At 39.9% G+C, this 16,052-nt stretch overlaps 1 protein-coding gene across 1 annotated transcript; it reads left to right on the top strand.

Moving 5' to 3' along the window:
- The first annotated feature begins 5,737 nt into the window (after nucleotides 1–5,737).
- LOC115176143 (galanin receptor type 1-like) lies at nucleotides 5,738–15,849 on the top strand. The gene is made up of 3 exons (XM_029735977.1): nucleotides 5,738–6,838; nucleotides 7,091–7,156; nucleotides 12,861–15,849. Exons 1-3 carry the CDS (start codon nucleotides 6,164–6,166, stop codon nucleotides 13,176–13,178), a joined length of 1,059 nt encoding a protein of 352 aa, XP_029591837.1. The 5' UTR covers nucleotides 5,738–6,163; the 3' UTR covers nucleotides 13,179–15,849.
- The last annotated feature ends 203 nt before the right edge of the window (nucleotides 15,850–16,052 follow it).

Here is a 16,052-nt window from a genome sequence, read left to right as displayed (position 1 = left end):
AAAATAGCTGTGCAGCAACACTCCCCATCCAACCTGACAGAGCTTGAGAGGATCTGCAGAAAAGAATGGGAGAAACTCCCTAAATACAGGTGTGCCAAGCTTGTAGTGTCATACCCAAGAAGAATGAGGCTGTAATCACTGCCAAAGGTGCTTCAACAAAGTACTGAGTAAAGGGTCTGAATACTTATGTAAATGTTATATTTCATTATTATTATTTTTTATAAATTAGCAAAAATTTCTAAAAACCCGTTTTTGCTTCGTCGTTATAGGGTATTGTGTGAACAGATATCTCTAGTTTAAAATGACAGATTTTTATGTGGATTTTCATTGTGCTAATTGATTTTCTGCGCAGGCACAGACATCAACCTTATTAAACCAGACTGAACGCTGTGCTCATTGTTTCACTAGTAAAACAACAGTATCATTGGATCCCAGGGTAAGCAGTATCATTGGATCCTAGGGTAAGCAGTATCATTTGATCCCAGGGTAAGCAGTATCATTGGATCCCAGGGTAAGCAGTATCATTGGATCCCAGGGTAAGTAGTATTATTGGATCCCAGGGTAAGCAGTATCATTGGATCCCAGGGTAAGCAATCATGCCCTTTTTGTCTGTTTTGACACAGTCACTGGTAGTATCCATGGTCAAACTTGCTCAACTTCATACGAACAAAAAGAGCAAGAAAGTCACGCCATATTAGGTAGGTGTTGGCAATAAGTGCACACACCTGTTTTATGTTCTACATTGTTTAAAATGAGGTGCACAAAGTAAGGCCAATAACATTGTCAGCTCTGGAGAGCTCTTGAACTATGGAGGGCTAAACTAGAAAATATCACTTTCACTTTTAACAATAATTGTTGCTATATTTAAAAATATATATTTTGGGGGGAAAGATCGCAAATGAATATTACACTGTGCATTTATTATTTGTAAGTTATGTCGTCCTATGACAGCCCAGGCACCCTTATTGTAAAATGACCAAATCACATCAAGGTCTTATACAAAAAAATTCACAAGTATTTATTTTTCCAATTTCTCAAAAGACTATACTTGAATTCTAATCAATCCCAGAATTGAAATTGCTCATGCAAATATTTGATCAAATTGCTTTTCCCACTCTGCCACATGTTCTATCTGTTTGGGAGCTGCATCAAAGCATATAACGCAGTAGACCCACAGGATCAGGTGTTCAGAGACAAATACAAAACAATTTCGCCATTCACTTTCAATTTCCTTGAAAGTATGTGCTTTTCTGACCCTCTATAATTGTCAGATGGAATCAAATTACACAGTAAATATTAAGTAAAAAAAAGCAGGGTATGGTAGAAATGGGTTGCAATAACTCATATTCTTTCTGAGTTCCAGCTCCAGATCTCAGTCCAGATCTCTGGTTTTATTTTGCATGTAAGAAATTACCAACTATTGTATGGAAATGTCACATACTGTAGGATTAATTTGCAATAGACCATACAGCAATCCATACAATCTTGGGTCATATTCATTAGTGCACACCATTGCAAAACAAACAATAGCGAGCGATTCAAACTGAACAAGTTGAGGTACAGTAGTCCCTCTCGATGTCAGTCTGTTTTCTTTCGTTTGGTGCCCGGTGAACAACCTCTTTATGGTTATTACAGGAATCCGTGTTTGTCTCTCATCAATAATGACCAACGCAATTATGCTGATTGGAGACTTTTGGACACAGATGATGTGTTTTCCATTCAGATAACCTAGGAGCAGGAAATATAGAGATTGCAAATAGAGATTTTCCATCTCATGTTACTCAGTTTTATTGTTGTTTTCCACCCTTTCCACATGAAAGGTCTCTACGTTGAAAATCAGTAGATGGCGTCCTCGTAAAACCCTGATCATTATCAAGAAGGCCTGGCTTCTCCTTTGGCAGGCAATCATCTAGAGTGCGTGTGTGTTTGGGGGGGGGGGGCTGACACCATTAAGACAGTGAAATTTCCATTTTAGGGCTTCACGTTGATTTGTTAATTGTCATTTTGTTATTGATGCTACAATCTGATTGAGATGGAAATGTGTTCAGTTGGCTATTGACATTGTCCTCACTATTGCACATTTGCATATGGCTAAAGCCCCAATAAGTGGGCTTTACAAGTGAGCTGCTGTTCTGTTTCCTCTATGTCTGCCACTTAAGAATATGTTAGGAGTATGTGCTGATACCAGAACTGTATACTGGTAGCCTATAATACCCAAAACGTTTCCTGCATGCTGCTAGCCAGCTAGCTTCCTTTCCTGGACAACAACAAGCAGGTAATTGCCATATCATTGGAGTCTGAGGCACCTTCACATCAGAAGCAGTGATTTTAAGGTGCTCTGGATAATGAGTCTCCCTCAGAACACTCAGGCAATGTCCACTGCAACAACACCGGAAGAAAATTGACAGGCCATTCTGGGGGTTTTCCACCTAGTGCTCAGAAAGCCTGTAATGGGCATTCTATCTGTAGCTAGGTGAGCCAAGGATGAAATAGCATAAAATAGAGGCACAACACAAAGCTCTGATATCTGACAAAATGACGGACCAATCACAAAGGAAACAGTCTTATTTGTATTGCGTTGCCAGCAACATGGGGTGTTCACAATGCAGCTTTTAGTGCTCACAGCCTAGGAAACAGTATCTGTAGGTTGTTCAAACCAAATATTTGCATATACATTCCACGTACTTATTTGATTATAAATGTTTGCTTTTATTCTCATTGCATGTTTGCTCCTGTAAGTACAGAGAAAGCTCACATCTTAAACAGACGGCACAAATTTGACATTTTGGTGCACTAGCCTTGATGAAAACGCATCATTTATTTCACACCTATTTAGGTGGCCTGTATTAAGCGTTGAATTAAGTAGTTCAGTTAATCAGCTAATAAATTACAGTCACAGCTGCTTTAGACAACCCTATCTCTTCAATATAGAATATCCCCATCTAGTGGAAGTAAAATTCCATACTAACCACGTAGTCTTATTTATCTACAGCCTATAATCTTAGTTATTTGTTTGGCAATACGAAAAATTCTGAAATGGTTGATGCCGAGAAGTTGATACTGTAAATGGATGTTGTTGTATTCATCAATCTGTTTTAAGTATATTGAAGAACATTCTTAAATGTATTGTGTTTATAGGCATTTTGGTGCGTGTGTTATTGATGCTGTACATCATCCTGTCTCAATGTTGCTGTCTCTTTCTGAACCATGAACATCATCTGGAGTCATAAGGCTCACACATAAACCAGATCTAAAATCCAATAACTATATAAAACCTTACTGTTTACTCTCATTTAGAAATAACAGATTTACTTGGGAAATAATCTTTACGATTGCTGTCATTCGTTTGGTGTCAATCTGTTTACATCGTTCCATTTTAATCACAATCACATTAAGCCCTGTGAATAAAACCTGCATGTTATTGATAATTTCTTATGAAAATACTAGGGCTGTCTAAAGTACATTTTCCTTGTGCTCATTGAATGAAAGAGTGCAGTAAACAATGACATTCAGCTAAATGAAGAATAAGCTATAGTTTAGAAATCTTCTCTCCCTTGTCCAGAAGTACCAGACAAAGCAATAAAGTGGTCTAGGTGCCTGTATTTGTGTAACCATGTCAGAGACAATGCCTTTGTTGTCTGTGAAGCAAAAGGTCTTGAAGCCAATGGAGTGATTCTGACTCAAATGGCAGGTTTACATCTTCCTGCCGTTGTTGTTGACGACTCTTTGCTGATGTGGGTAAACACAGCTGCCATGATTTGGGATGATATGGGTGCTGTGTGGAAATGTGTGTTTGAGTAGGCACTGATAGCTCGGCGCTAGCCGGACTGAGAAAAGCCACTCGACCCTGACCCAGGACAATGAGGGAAATACACTCTACCTTGCATCGTGGCTCTGTCGCCATAGCTTCTAGGGCAGCGCTCGCTGAACTTCTGGGTCCATTCTACTTCATCGCCCAGCTTAGGCTGGGCCGTAGCATTAACATTTACATTTTACATTTTAGTCATTTAGCAGACGCTCTTATCCAGAGCGACTTACAGTAGTGAATGCATACATTTCATACATTTTTTTCTGTGCTGGCCCCCCGTGGGAATCAAACCCACAACCCTGGCGTTGCAAACACCATGCTCTACCAACTGAGCTACAGGGAAGGCTACTGAGCTACAGGGAAGGCATACAGGTAGGTATAGAAAAAGAAACCTTCAGAATGCCTAGATGTCCTGAGAAGAGATGGTGGTCAGTTCCATCTCAATTCCAGTTATAGCATGGCTATTGTTGTTCTTTGATATCTACAGGAATACTGGTAAATCATACCCCAGAGCTATATGACACCCCAACAATTGGCTACAGCAGGGTTTTTGTGTCGCACTGTCTAATCTTAACTAACAGCCACAATCTTGGACAATAGGTCATAACTCACAGTGTACTATAGAGTCCCATATGCTATCAAGGAACTGGACAAGTCCCACATATAGTGTGTTTGTTTGCTTGTGTGTGCGTGCGTGTGTGTGTGTGTGTGTGTGTGTGTGTGTGTGTGTTTTAAGCATGATCCACCAGTCATAAATCTCATCTGTGCTGTTTAGTCCTGCACATATGTGAGAATGAAGGAAGTGCCCAACTGAAAAATTACATTAACCAGAGGGCTGTAACATCAATTAGTAAATGATATGGGCGAATGGAAGCAAATTGAAGGATATCAGAGATAACTGCAATGATTTGTTCTAGAGAGCACACTTTTCTTTGTCCTGATGTTGTTCAGCAGAGGTGGAATGGCACCAACGTTTGGCCATCCAGTGGGGAGAACATTGGGGGATATACTAATGGGCTATTGTGGATTCTGTGCCCTTTACTGTAAATGCCTCCATCTCATAAAGTAGGCTGTCCCTAAATACAAGCTCTAGGCCTTCTGCCAGAACAAAAGCCAGGCACAACCATTTACCATTATCGGAGAGGAGCTAATGCTTGTCGTTTTTTTAAATAATACTTTGGGATGAGATAATGTTTGTCAGGCCTGGCCCACTAAACCTTCATTGGCTAAGCACAAATCCAGCACCTTGTTTCATAAGCCAACAGCCCATTTCACAGAAATGCTGAATGCCAACTACACTGAGTGTACACAACATTACCAAGAGAACAATTTAATGCTGAACAATTAATCAAATGGCCACTGGGACTATTTGCATTGAACCATGGATTGAGACATGGATTGTGTATGTGTGCTATTCAGAGGGTGAATGGGCAAGACAAAATATTTAAGTGCCTTTGAACGGGGTATAGTAGTAGGTGCCAGGCGCACCGGTTTGAGTGTGTCAAGAACTGCAACGTTGCTGGGTTTTTCACGCTCAACATTTTCCAGAGTGTATCAAGTATGGTTCACCACCCAAGGGACATGCAGCCAACTGTGGGAATCTTTGGAGTCAACATCGGCCAGCATCCCTGTTAAATGCTTTCGACACCTTGAAGAGTCCATGCCCCGACAAATTTAGGATGTTCTGAGGCCAAAAGGGGGTGCAACTCAATATTAGGACGGTGTTCCGAATATTTTGAACACTCAGTATATATTAGACTGCTGTTAACAATTGCAATCACCCCACATGTTAGCCTACAAGAGAATGATGTTATTCGATGTCTTATACATCGCATTGTGCATAATTATGGCCACGAGAACGTGGACAGGCCAAATTTAATTTTGGAGTGCTTTTTAGTACATCTTGGGCGGAAGTACTGAAAGCTGACGTGAGACGCGCAGCCCAGCCTCTTCTATAATATGTAGGGGGAAATAGGGCGAGGAGGGATTTGAGCGAAGCCATCCAGCGACTGAGGACGCATCAGGTGGAGACAGCAACTGCATTACGCACCAAGAATATATAGAACAGTACACTCTGGGCAGCTAACTTCAGACATATTGACAAAATGTCTCATAAAAAGTATCTTCACTTACATTGTATCGAAAAACAATGAGGAACATTGCAACGAATTGAGATACAATATTGTGTGATGGCTGCATTCAAGAGACTCAAGAGACTTTGAAACAAATTATGCTTTAATTATCTGAATAGGCAAAAACGCCTGCCAGCTACTGTCAAACGACCCAGGAAGACATAAGAAGGCATTTGTGCCCCATTCACTTACATTTCAAAATAGTTCAGCACTAGAAAAAGTGATGAACTCGTCAGGTTTGGACAACCTAACCGAATTTGCACCATGGTATGTCAACAGAACGGATGTCGAGGAGGAAAATCAGAAACTTTTGTTCGGGATTGGCATGGACAACTTCATTACGCTTTTGGTTTTCGGACTCATCTTTACACTTGGAGTGTTGGGAAACTCCATGGTTATCACGGTGCTGGCCCATAGTAAACCCGGAAAACCACGGAGCACCACCAACATATTCATCCTCAACCTTAGCATCGCCGACCTGTCCTACCTGCTTTTCTGCATCCCTTTTCAGTCAACTATTTACATGATGCCGACATGGGTTCTAGGTGCCTTCATCTGCAAGTTTATTCATTATTTCTTCACCGTTTCCATGCTGGTCAGTATTTTCACCTTGTCCGCAATGTCGGTGGACCGCTACATTGCCATTGTTCACTCCAGAAAATCGTCCTCCATCCGCGTGTCAAAGCACGCTTTGATCGGAGTGGTGGTCATTTGGATACTCTCTTTGGCCATGGCAGCGCCAGTCGCGGTCATACACAACATATACCAGAGAGACGAGAATCACACCTATTGCTGGGAAGTGTGGCCGGATCAAAACCAAAAGAAAGTCTATGTTGTGTGCACGTTTGTTTTTGGTTATGTACTGCCCCTGTTGCTGATTTCGTTCTGTTACGCAAAGGTAAGCAAGCAATCAGAGCTGATTTATTTATTATTGTATTGATAGATAATTGTATTCGCAATGAGTTATGAATTCCTTTACATATGTCAATTTCTGAGTTTGGGTAATCTAAAATGGGGACAACTAAGACATAAATTAGATAGCCTTTGAAAATAAATGATTTCAGTATAATGTTATTACATATTTTTTTGTAGCATAGGCTTTAATGAATCGTTTTGGTATGTCATCACACAATTCTTTATGCATTTTCAGGTTTTAAATCACCTGCACAAAAAACTCAGAAACATGTCCAAAAAGTCAGAGGCGTCCAAAAAGAAGGTATGTAAAACCATTCATCACATTTACATATTGACTATTGATGGTGATCATTAGTTGTATGGCGGACAGCCCCACAAATGTAGTATGTTGGAGTATTACAGCCTCCCACAACAGTTGTCCAGCAGCAGTAGGATTTAAAGCTGCAGTCTGGGATTTAGGAAGCTGTGCATTGGTATTTTCAATTCTTAATATTTACTTAATGATTCTTGAAGAATATAACTTATACATGTCTCACGAGCTTAGCACTATGACCCACTATGGTTTTTATCATAACCCCAAAATAGAAGGTTTTATTACTTGTTTACAAACACAAAGAATGTAAAGAAACATTGTATAGCTTCAAAATATGTTTTAAACTATATCTAGGAGTTTAACCATCTTGGCCTGTCAGTCCTTGCATTTAAAGAGCATTCTATGATTTTGAGAGGAGTTATGCCTCATCACAACTCAGCTACATGGCAAACAAGTGACGGAGACCCTGTTTTGTTGGTTTAAAAATTTTTTTTTTTTACTTTAATACTTTTTCTAGACATCAAGTCTAGAGCTCTAGGAGTCTAAAAACACTGTTTGGCTAAGATGTTTTCAAAGATATAATCATATCAAACATATCATGCAATGTTCAATGTGCAATGTCCAATCCCTCTTACTTCTCAATGCACTTTATGATGATCTTTATCATGATGTTGATTATCAATTTGGTTCAAGTCGTTACACAATCTCAATGTAATTTGACAAAGCCCATGTTTAGTAATGTGCCATTTTCAGAGACATTGTGTATAGAAGCAGAGAGCCAGAGGTGTCATGCCCAATATCCGATTTGTCCTGTTTAAAACAATTAAATATAAATGAATAATATATTTTTGGCTGTTGTTTCTCTGTAATACCACTAGCCACCTAGAAATGTTATGAAGTTGGCTTTAGCGGGCACAGATAAGTTCCCTATCTCCCAAACTCATAACTAGCTACCAAGAAGCCATTTCATACTATCAATCAAGTTAGAGTAGCTATCTTGTCTATCTTAGCTGACATGTCTTCTGGCAAGATTGGTCGACTTTAGAAAAGCGAGCAATAACTACATGTACTGAACAAAACTCACATTCCTTTCAATCTTTTACCCAGATTTTTAGCAGAGATGCAGAGAAGCATATTTAGTTTCTTTAAAAGAAGAACCACAGACACCTCAAGAGATATGCAGACAAATATACATATTATTGACATATAATTAATCAGAATGATTATGGCTCTAGATTGTAGGATAAAGCTATTTCAGGTGTTTGAAAAAGGCAAACATCGCCAACCTTCTGGACTAGCGGCCTAGCCCCCCTCCGGACCACCCCCAGCCATCCTCACGTACTTTGTGCCAGCTCCGATTTTTGGGGTGCATGATGCACCTGCGTAGAGCTGCAACGTATACCATGGAAGAACCAACATCCCATTGCAAAAATAATAGCCTAGTGAAGAAAAATAACTGATAAACTTAGTCAGTATTATATGTTGAATATAAGGCACTTGGTATTGGCAGTACATTCCATCTACAATGTCCCTGAAGCGCCTGTCAATTACCACACTTGAGTGAAGCAGCATGGTGGGAAAGTGCAATCAAACTGGACTTTCAGCCATTACTCTTCTTAATGGCCATTTGCCTGTCTAAGCCAACCCGCTGCTGCTGCTCGCCTGGCGCTGACCGTCTGTCAGAACTGCATCACACACCAAAATATGGGCCTCAAGAGATCTATATTTGTTCTAGCCAGTATGCTCCAAATAAACGGTTCAGTAGTGTCCTCAGATTTTTTAATACATTGGATCATTAGTGTTGGCAGTTATAATATGGCCAGACACTGGTCCATATGGCTTACACATAACTAAACAATAAAATATTAATGTTGGTCTGAACTAAGTGTTTACAAAAATGTATTCTCATTTTTTTCACATCTAGACAGTTTCAATGTCATTCAATAAGTATAAAGTCTGATTACTGCAATATTTGTCTATAGGAATAGCTTCACTATAATCCGGTTTCCATCCAACCTTTTCATGCGAGTAAAGTACATGTCGGATAAATGACACAACAGGCCTGATGGAAACAGCTAATTTGTCGGTAAACTTTCCAAATGTCAACAAAACGAAATACTTTAGACAAGGTGGGATCTTTTTGTGTGAGTAAAATGAATTATGCGAGATACGCTTTTAATAATAACCATCATATCACGTAATCGCGTGACTCCGTTACATGTTGTGTGGTCCTCCCACTACGACTCAGGAAATAATTCCGTTTATTAGGTTACAAATGAAATAAATTATGATGAACTTCACAGGTTGGTGAAAGTGAAAGGTGATGAACTTGATGCTCCTTTCCAATAAATATCGAGGGTCTTATTCTGGTGACATGATGATCGATGCTTGGCTGCCATTTGACAAATAAAAACAATCTCGCTATTTTGTCCATAATAATCTCATCATGTAGGCTATACCCGCATTGTATCTGCGAGCTGTTGGCTACGTTGCACGTGCCAATACCAGAGGGGGCACATTCACTATATAATGCAATTTATTTTGTGGCAAAACCATCAGTAGAGTTGAAAATGTGATGGAAACCCATTTAACTTATATCTTTTTTTTTATCTGATACATGGGAATTTAACCACAAAAGTGATTTTTATGTGCACTACGTCATCACGCACAGCCACAAGTTTTTAATGCAGATTTTAGAATATACTCATGAAAATATGTCTCCAATTGGATGGAAACCTAGCTGATGAGATACTGCTGCCTGGTTCAAATCGATGCGCATGTTTGAGTCGTCAATCATCTCACCCAACCAGCCTAATTTATTTACAGTTAAAGCTTTCACTGTGGATACAATTTAATGTGTCAAATGAGTAAAGTAAACTGAGGCTGTGTCCATAGGCAGATCAAGAGACAAGGTGTTCAATTAAAGGTATAATCAATTGTGTGTTTGTGTGTCTGTGTGTACAAAACATTAGGAACACCTTCCTAATATACAGTTGCACCCCCTTTTGCCCTCAGAACAGCCTCAATTCATTGGGGCATGGACTCTACAAGGTGTCAAAAGCGTTCCACAGGGATGCTGGCCCATGTAGACTCCAATGCTTCCCACAGTTGTGTCAAGTTGGCTGGATGTCCTTTGGGTGGTGGACCATTCTTGATACACACTGGAAACGGTTGAGTGTGAAAAACCCAGCAGCGATGCAGTTCTTGACACCAACCGGTGCGCCTGGCACCTACTACCATACCCTGTTCAAAGGCACTTAAATCATTTGTCTTGCCTATTCACGGTCTGAATGGCACACGTACACAATCCATGTCTCAATTGTCTCAAGGCTTAAACATCCTTCTTCAACCTGTCTCCTCCCCTTCATCGACACCGATTGAAGTGGATTTAACAAGGGATCATAGCTTTCAACTGGATTCACCTGGTCAGTCTATGTCATGGAAAGAGCAGGTGTTCATAATGTTTTGTACACTCAGTGTATGTATGTATGCATGTATGCATGTGTGCATGTGTGAGGAGTAGGAGGAGGCTGGCCTCAATCTCCAGCCATCAGTTCAGTAACTCCTCCAATGCTGTGAAACGGAGCAGCTGGGAGGAGCAGCTGGGAAAACAATGCTACTCTCTTCCACTGTTATAAAACATCTCCACTTATCAGCCCTAGGTACACACAGAAGGAGGACAGGGTGTTTATAGACTGTCGTGTGTGGCATCCAAGTGAGCACAACAAAAATACGTATTTTCAACATCTTGTGCTCATAGGGATATCTCTAAAGCTCCTGTAATCCCCTGGGACAAGCGTATTGAGTAAATGTTGTACTTTCAATCCACTCCTGAAAAGTAATCTTGACAATGTGTTTGGATTATTATAAAGGGATTCGTGACACGAGGCCAGATAAACCTGGATTTTTGTATCATGCACTTGGTTATAAATGTGATGTGTCATATCAATTCCAGTACTTTCTGACACTTCATAATAAACATACTCAAAGAAATGAAATGTCAACAGACGGTTGTTAGCGATTGCAGTCTTAAAAAAAAAACATCTTTAGGCTTTTTTGCAAAAGAAAAGGTGTTCCCTGGAGTAGGTAATGGGTTTGTTTTTGATTGGCATGCCACTATGATTTAATGAATTCCCTGCGTAGGAGGTGTGAGGCACAGTTAATTAGCAGATTTAACAGTTTTACTCTCAGTTATTTCATTCATTTAGGCATTTAAACAGCACACAGGAATTGTTATGGATGCCAATACTGGACTGGTTCTTCCAAAAACCTCTAAATGAGGAGCTAAAGCCCTTCAATGTGAGGATGGCAGAGGGAAAGTCACAATGTTCTACCTCCACTGTTTCACTTCATTGATTTTATCTTTTGGGGGATTTTTAGCCCCTGACTGTGTGTGTGTGTGTGGGCGTGTGTGTGTGGGCATGTGTGTGTGCTGTACTATACATACAGATTCAGATTCCTCTTCTATACCATATACAGTAGCTTAAGAGAGTGATTTATATATTTAGATTTCCATATATGAGCCCAAGAACTATTTACAGATTCACAAGTTGTCACCGTCAAATTAGCTGTGCTCGGTCTTCCAGAGAAACACCACATAGACTCAAACACCTAGACTTAACTCATGATGATAAAATGAATAACAGTGCAAGGTTATTTCCATTTTAAATTTGGGATTTGACTGTTGAATGAGTAATTGAACACTACACATACCAATTTGACAGCTCTGAATGATTGGGAGTTCAGTGTACAGTCAGTTCTGCTAGTCTTCAAAGGAGACCTGGGAACAGGTGAAAGGGAGATTATTTTTTTATGTGGCTGTGCCTTTTGCAACAATGTGGTTGATGTTGATTTTGGGCTGGTTGTAGTGCTAAATGGTAGGCATTTGAGCTGGGCTTATGTACATTTTCATGATACCACCAAGCTTACTGAAAACCTCAGTTCATCAATTCATTACTTAGTTACATCTACCCCTCTGTGTCTGTATGTCTGATCTCTCTGTCGTTCTGTCTTTTATACTACAGGTCTGTTTTTTTTGTCTGCCTTCCTGTTCCTGTCTTTGACCATATATCTTTCTCCCTGCCATCCCTCCCTCCTTTTTTCTCAGCATCATTTCCCAGTTTCCTGTAAACGCTACATGGGCTACCCTGTTAGTGGGGCTCGGGGACTGCTGTGGCAGGCAGACACTCGAGCCTCCCTTTTACCCAAATAAGCAGCGGAAAGCAAGCAGACACATTTGTAAACATCTCCAGCCCAGCCCCAATGCCTTTTTAGTATGTCCACGCTCTTTAATATATCTCCCATGTTGTGTGCTAATTATTTAACACAACGGTAAATCAATCTGCAAGCCACGAATGCAGGGGAAAGGCAGAGCAGGCCAGCAAGCATGAAATTGGCATTTCAGCTGAAAGGTGCCACCTTTAACTCTGCTAGTTTTGGAAAAAGACATGAGAACATCCCAGATTCTACTGAAAGATAATCTCATAAAGAGACATGGTTATACATGTCACACGCTTATTAGACGCACACCGTTATAACAAATAGACAATATATTGACATTAAAAGATGCATTCAGAATTGTTTTTATTTTTATGAACGATAAAACTGTTGTGGACAAATGCCACCCTTCATACTTGGAGACCTCTTACCCTGTGCCCCCGCCCCCCCCCACTCCCCTCTCTCTCCCCACTAGACTGCCCAGACGGTTCTTGTAGTGGTGGTGGTGTTCTGCCTGTCATGGCTCCCCCACCATGTGGTCCACCTTTGGGTAGAGTTCGGCAACTTCCCCTTGACCCAGTGGTCCTTCTTGTTCCGGGTGGCGGCCCACTGCCTGGCCTATAGCAACTCCTCCGTCAACCCTGTCATCTATGCCTTCCTCTCGGAGAACTTCAGAAAGGCCTACAAGCAGGTGTTCAGGTGTCAGATTACCAACTCCCCTCTCAACGAACTCAAGGAGTTCCGCAGCAAGGTGGACAACACACCACCCTCCACCAACTGCACCAACGTCTGATTGGAGATCACTGAGTGCCAGCTCAACTACGGCTATGATGATTGGTTGTTTTCAAGGGGCCTTCTGAGACGTATAATGCTATGAGATTCCATGTTTCGATTCAGAGATTGTATGAAGACAATATGAAGAAAACTGGATATGGACTCAAGCTTCATAGTTCCACATCAGTGCTGTTCCATCATCAGAATAACGCCACGCCAGACGATGTGCCATACTGGACATACGATCATACGTGTAGTGAGCAGCTCTCTTTCTTTCTCTTTCTCTCTTGCTCCCTCTCCTCTTCTATCTTGCTTTCTCTCTCGTTCTCTCTGTCATTATCACAGGAAGATTGCTGAGTCTGACTCTCAGGAATGGAAAGAATGTGGACTTTGATATCTCACTGACCATCTTATTATACATCAAAACTGTGAATGTTTGGTAATTTGCCTTCTTATATGTGCAGATATTTTGTGCATGTGCATATTGTTGGTCCTTCTTAATGCTGTATTTCTGCTGTCTTAAGTAGCTATTGAAATGAGCGTCTATAATATAGCTTCACTCTACACATTAAAGCCTGAGGTTACTGCTGTATATTGTACATGGTATCCTATTATGGAGTAGTTTTGAATTGTTAAAAAATATTAGCTATTGCTCTATTAGATATTGCCCAGAATATAAAAAATGCACACAGTCTGATTTTCTCTTTAAAGTTTAATATCTTTTTGAAGAGAAAGCTTTTTGTTGTTTGAATGTAATGGCCAATTCTCTTGTTGCGAGTTGCCAATGTGTATACAAGGGAAATGTTGTCCGTATAACTTAAACCTGTCTTGCCATCTGTAATAGAGAGTTTGCAATGGAAAAAAACACATGTTGGGATTTTTAATAACGCTATTGTATAAACTATTTAAAAATACTATAATGTGTACTCAATATAAGCCTACTTTATCTTATTTATTGAATTGGTGTATGATATGGAAAGCTTAAGTCCATGTTTTCTGGCGTATTGTTTTGTGATGACTTTGGCTTGTACATTAGAACTTGTACAGGTACCGTATGTGGTTTTATCTTAGTGCTGGATCACTGAGCAACCTTGCTTCAAAGGCATTGTGTGGGATCTCGATACCCTTTGACTTCCATTTCCCCTCATCATTACAGAGTAAACTAAAGAAAAATCTTCAAAGATCAGAGACTGCCAAGATTTTGTTTGTCTGTGGTAACGACTTACAATCAGAAGTAAACAGAAAAAACATAATTATTCTCACAAAAGTATATCCTGCCCCATTTCACAGCTAATACCACATCCATGTTTGATAATTTAGTATATGTGAGAGAGATTTGAAAAAGTCACTTCTCATTTTATGTGTTGAAAGCTAGCTAATACTCTTTAAATATTTTGTTTGGCTAACATAATCCAATCAGGGATTGTCTGCTCTATCAATCAATCACATTTATTTATAAAGCCCTTTTTACATCAGCCGATGCCACAAAGTACTATACAGAAACCCAGCCTAAAACCCCAAACAGCAAGCAATGCAGATGTAGACGCACGGTGGCTAGGAACTACTCCCTAGAAAGGCAGGAACCTAGGAAGAAACCTAGAGAGGAACCAGGCTCTGAGGGTTGGCCAGTCCCCTTCTGAATGTGCCAGGTGGAGGTTATAACAGTACATGGCCAAGATGTTCAAACATTCATAGATGACCAGCAGGGTCAAATAATAATAATCACAGTGGTTGTAGATAGAGAACAAGAATGAATACAGTAAAAAACATGGAAGAGACAGCACTTTGGTTATTTCTATCCATGGTACAGGACAAAACTATCTCATACGGATTTGTATATATTTGAGTACTGCCATGGGAAACTCACTTTGTGTACATTGTACGGTGTGTGGCTAGCATAAACAAATATCAGTAATGAACATCTAGAATGGGTTAGGTTTAGCCATGCTATTAAGTGGTTAGGGTAAGTGGTAGGCAGGGTAAGGTTAAGTTTTAGGTATGCTACTGTAGCAAGTGGTTAAGGTAAGTGTTCGGGTTAGGGTAAGGTTAGAAAACAAGAACATGCATGGAGTGGAAACTTCTGCTACTCACAGATTGCAAATCCTGCAATTTACATTCCCCACAACCAACCAACCAACCAACCACCTTGCAAATCAACGTGACTCTTGTCATGTTTTCACTCACCACCACATAAGGGCGTCAGCAAATTTACAATTACACTCAAACTCAGCTGCCCATAGAATCGTTGGAACTACTAATTATTTAATTCTGTATTTACGGATTAATGCAACCCAGAGACTACCAAGTGATAATCATGTTAAATTATTCCTTTTAATCCCTCATTACTCATTATCAGTGTGTTTAATATTAATGAAGACTCTCTTGATGAATTAAGAGTCCTGATGATTCTTTCAATCCCCCACAATTAGTTTCTGCTCAAGAACACAGTGAATCAAATATTTACTTTCTGGAATGGAAGAAACTTTCTACACGTGTCACTCTGGAAAATATCTATCCGTTTTTGAATTTCTAAAATGTTTGGGCAAATGTAAAATGCTTTTTTTTGTGCCATATTATGCTGAAAAAAATCTACACTTTTATAATTTGCCAATGCAGTGCTTATACATGTTCATATCACATTAAACTGTTGATCATGTTGTGACAAGCAGTATGTTTCCTCATGAAAAGACTCACTGATTTAATTTGTTGTATTTTTGTCTACTATGAACATACAATATACAGTATTGTGATGAAGGTAGATGGATTTGACCATCTGTATTTCACTTTTATTCCCTCAATCAAGTCTTCATTTCCATTGAGGTAATAGGAAACAACCAGCTGGCCCATGAGAGAAGAATCAATTTCCTGAATGTGGCATTTGGCTAATGTGCTG

The sequence above is a fragment of the Salmo trutta genome, chromosome 3 (assembly GCF_901001165.1).
Source record: "Salmo trutta chromosome 3, fSalTru1.1, whole genome shotgun sequence".
Taxonomy (NCBI): Eukaryota; Metazoa; Chordata; class Actinopteri; order Salmoniformes; family Salmonidae; genus Salmo; species Salmo trutta.
Note: the sequence above shows the minus strand (reverse complement) of the source record. Positions and strands in the feature narration are given on the sequence as shown.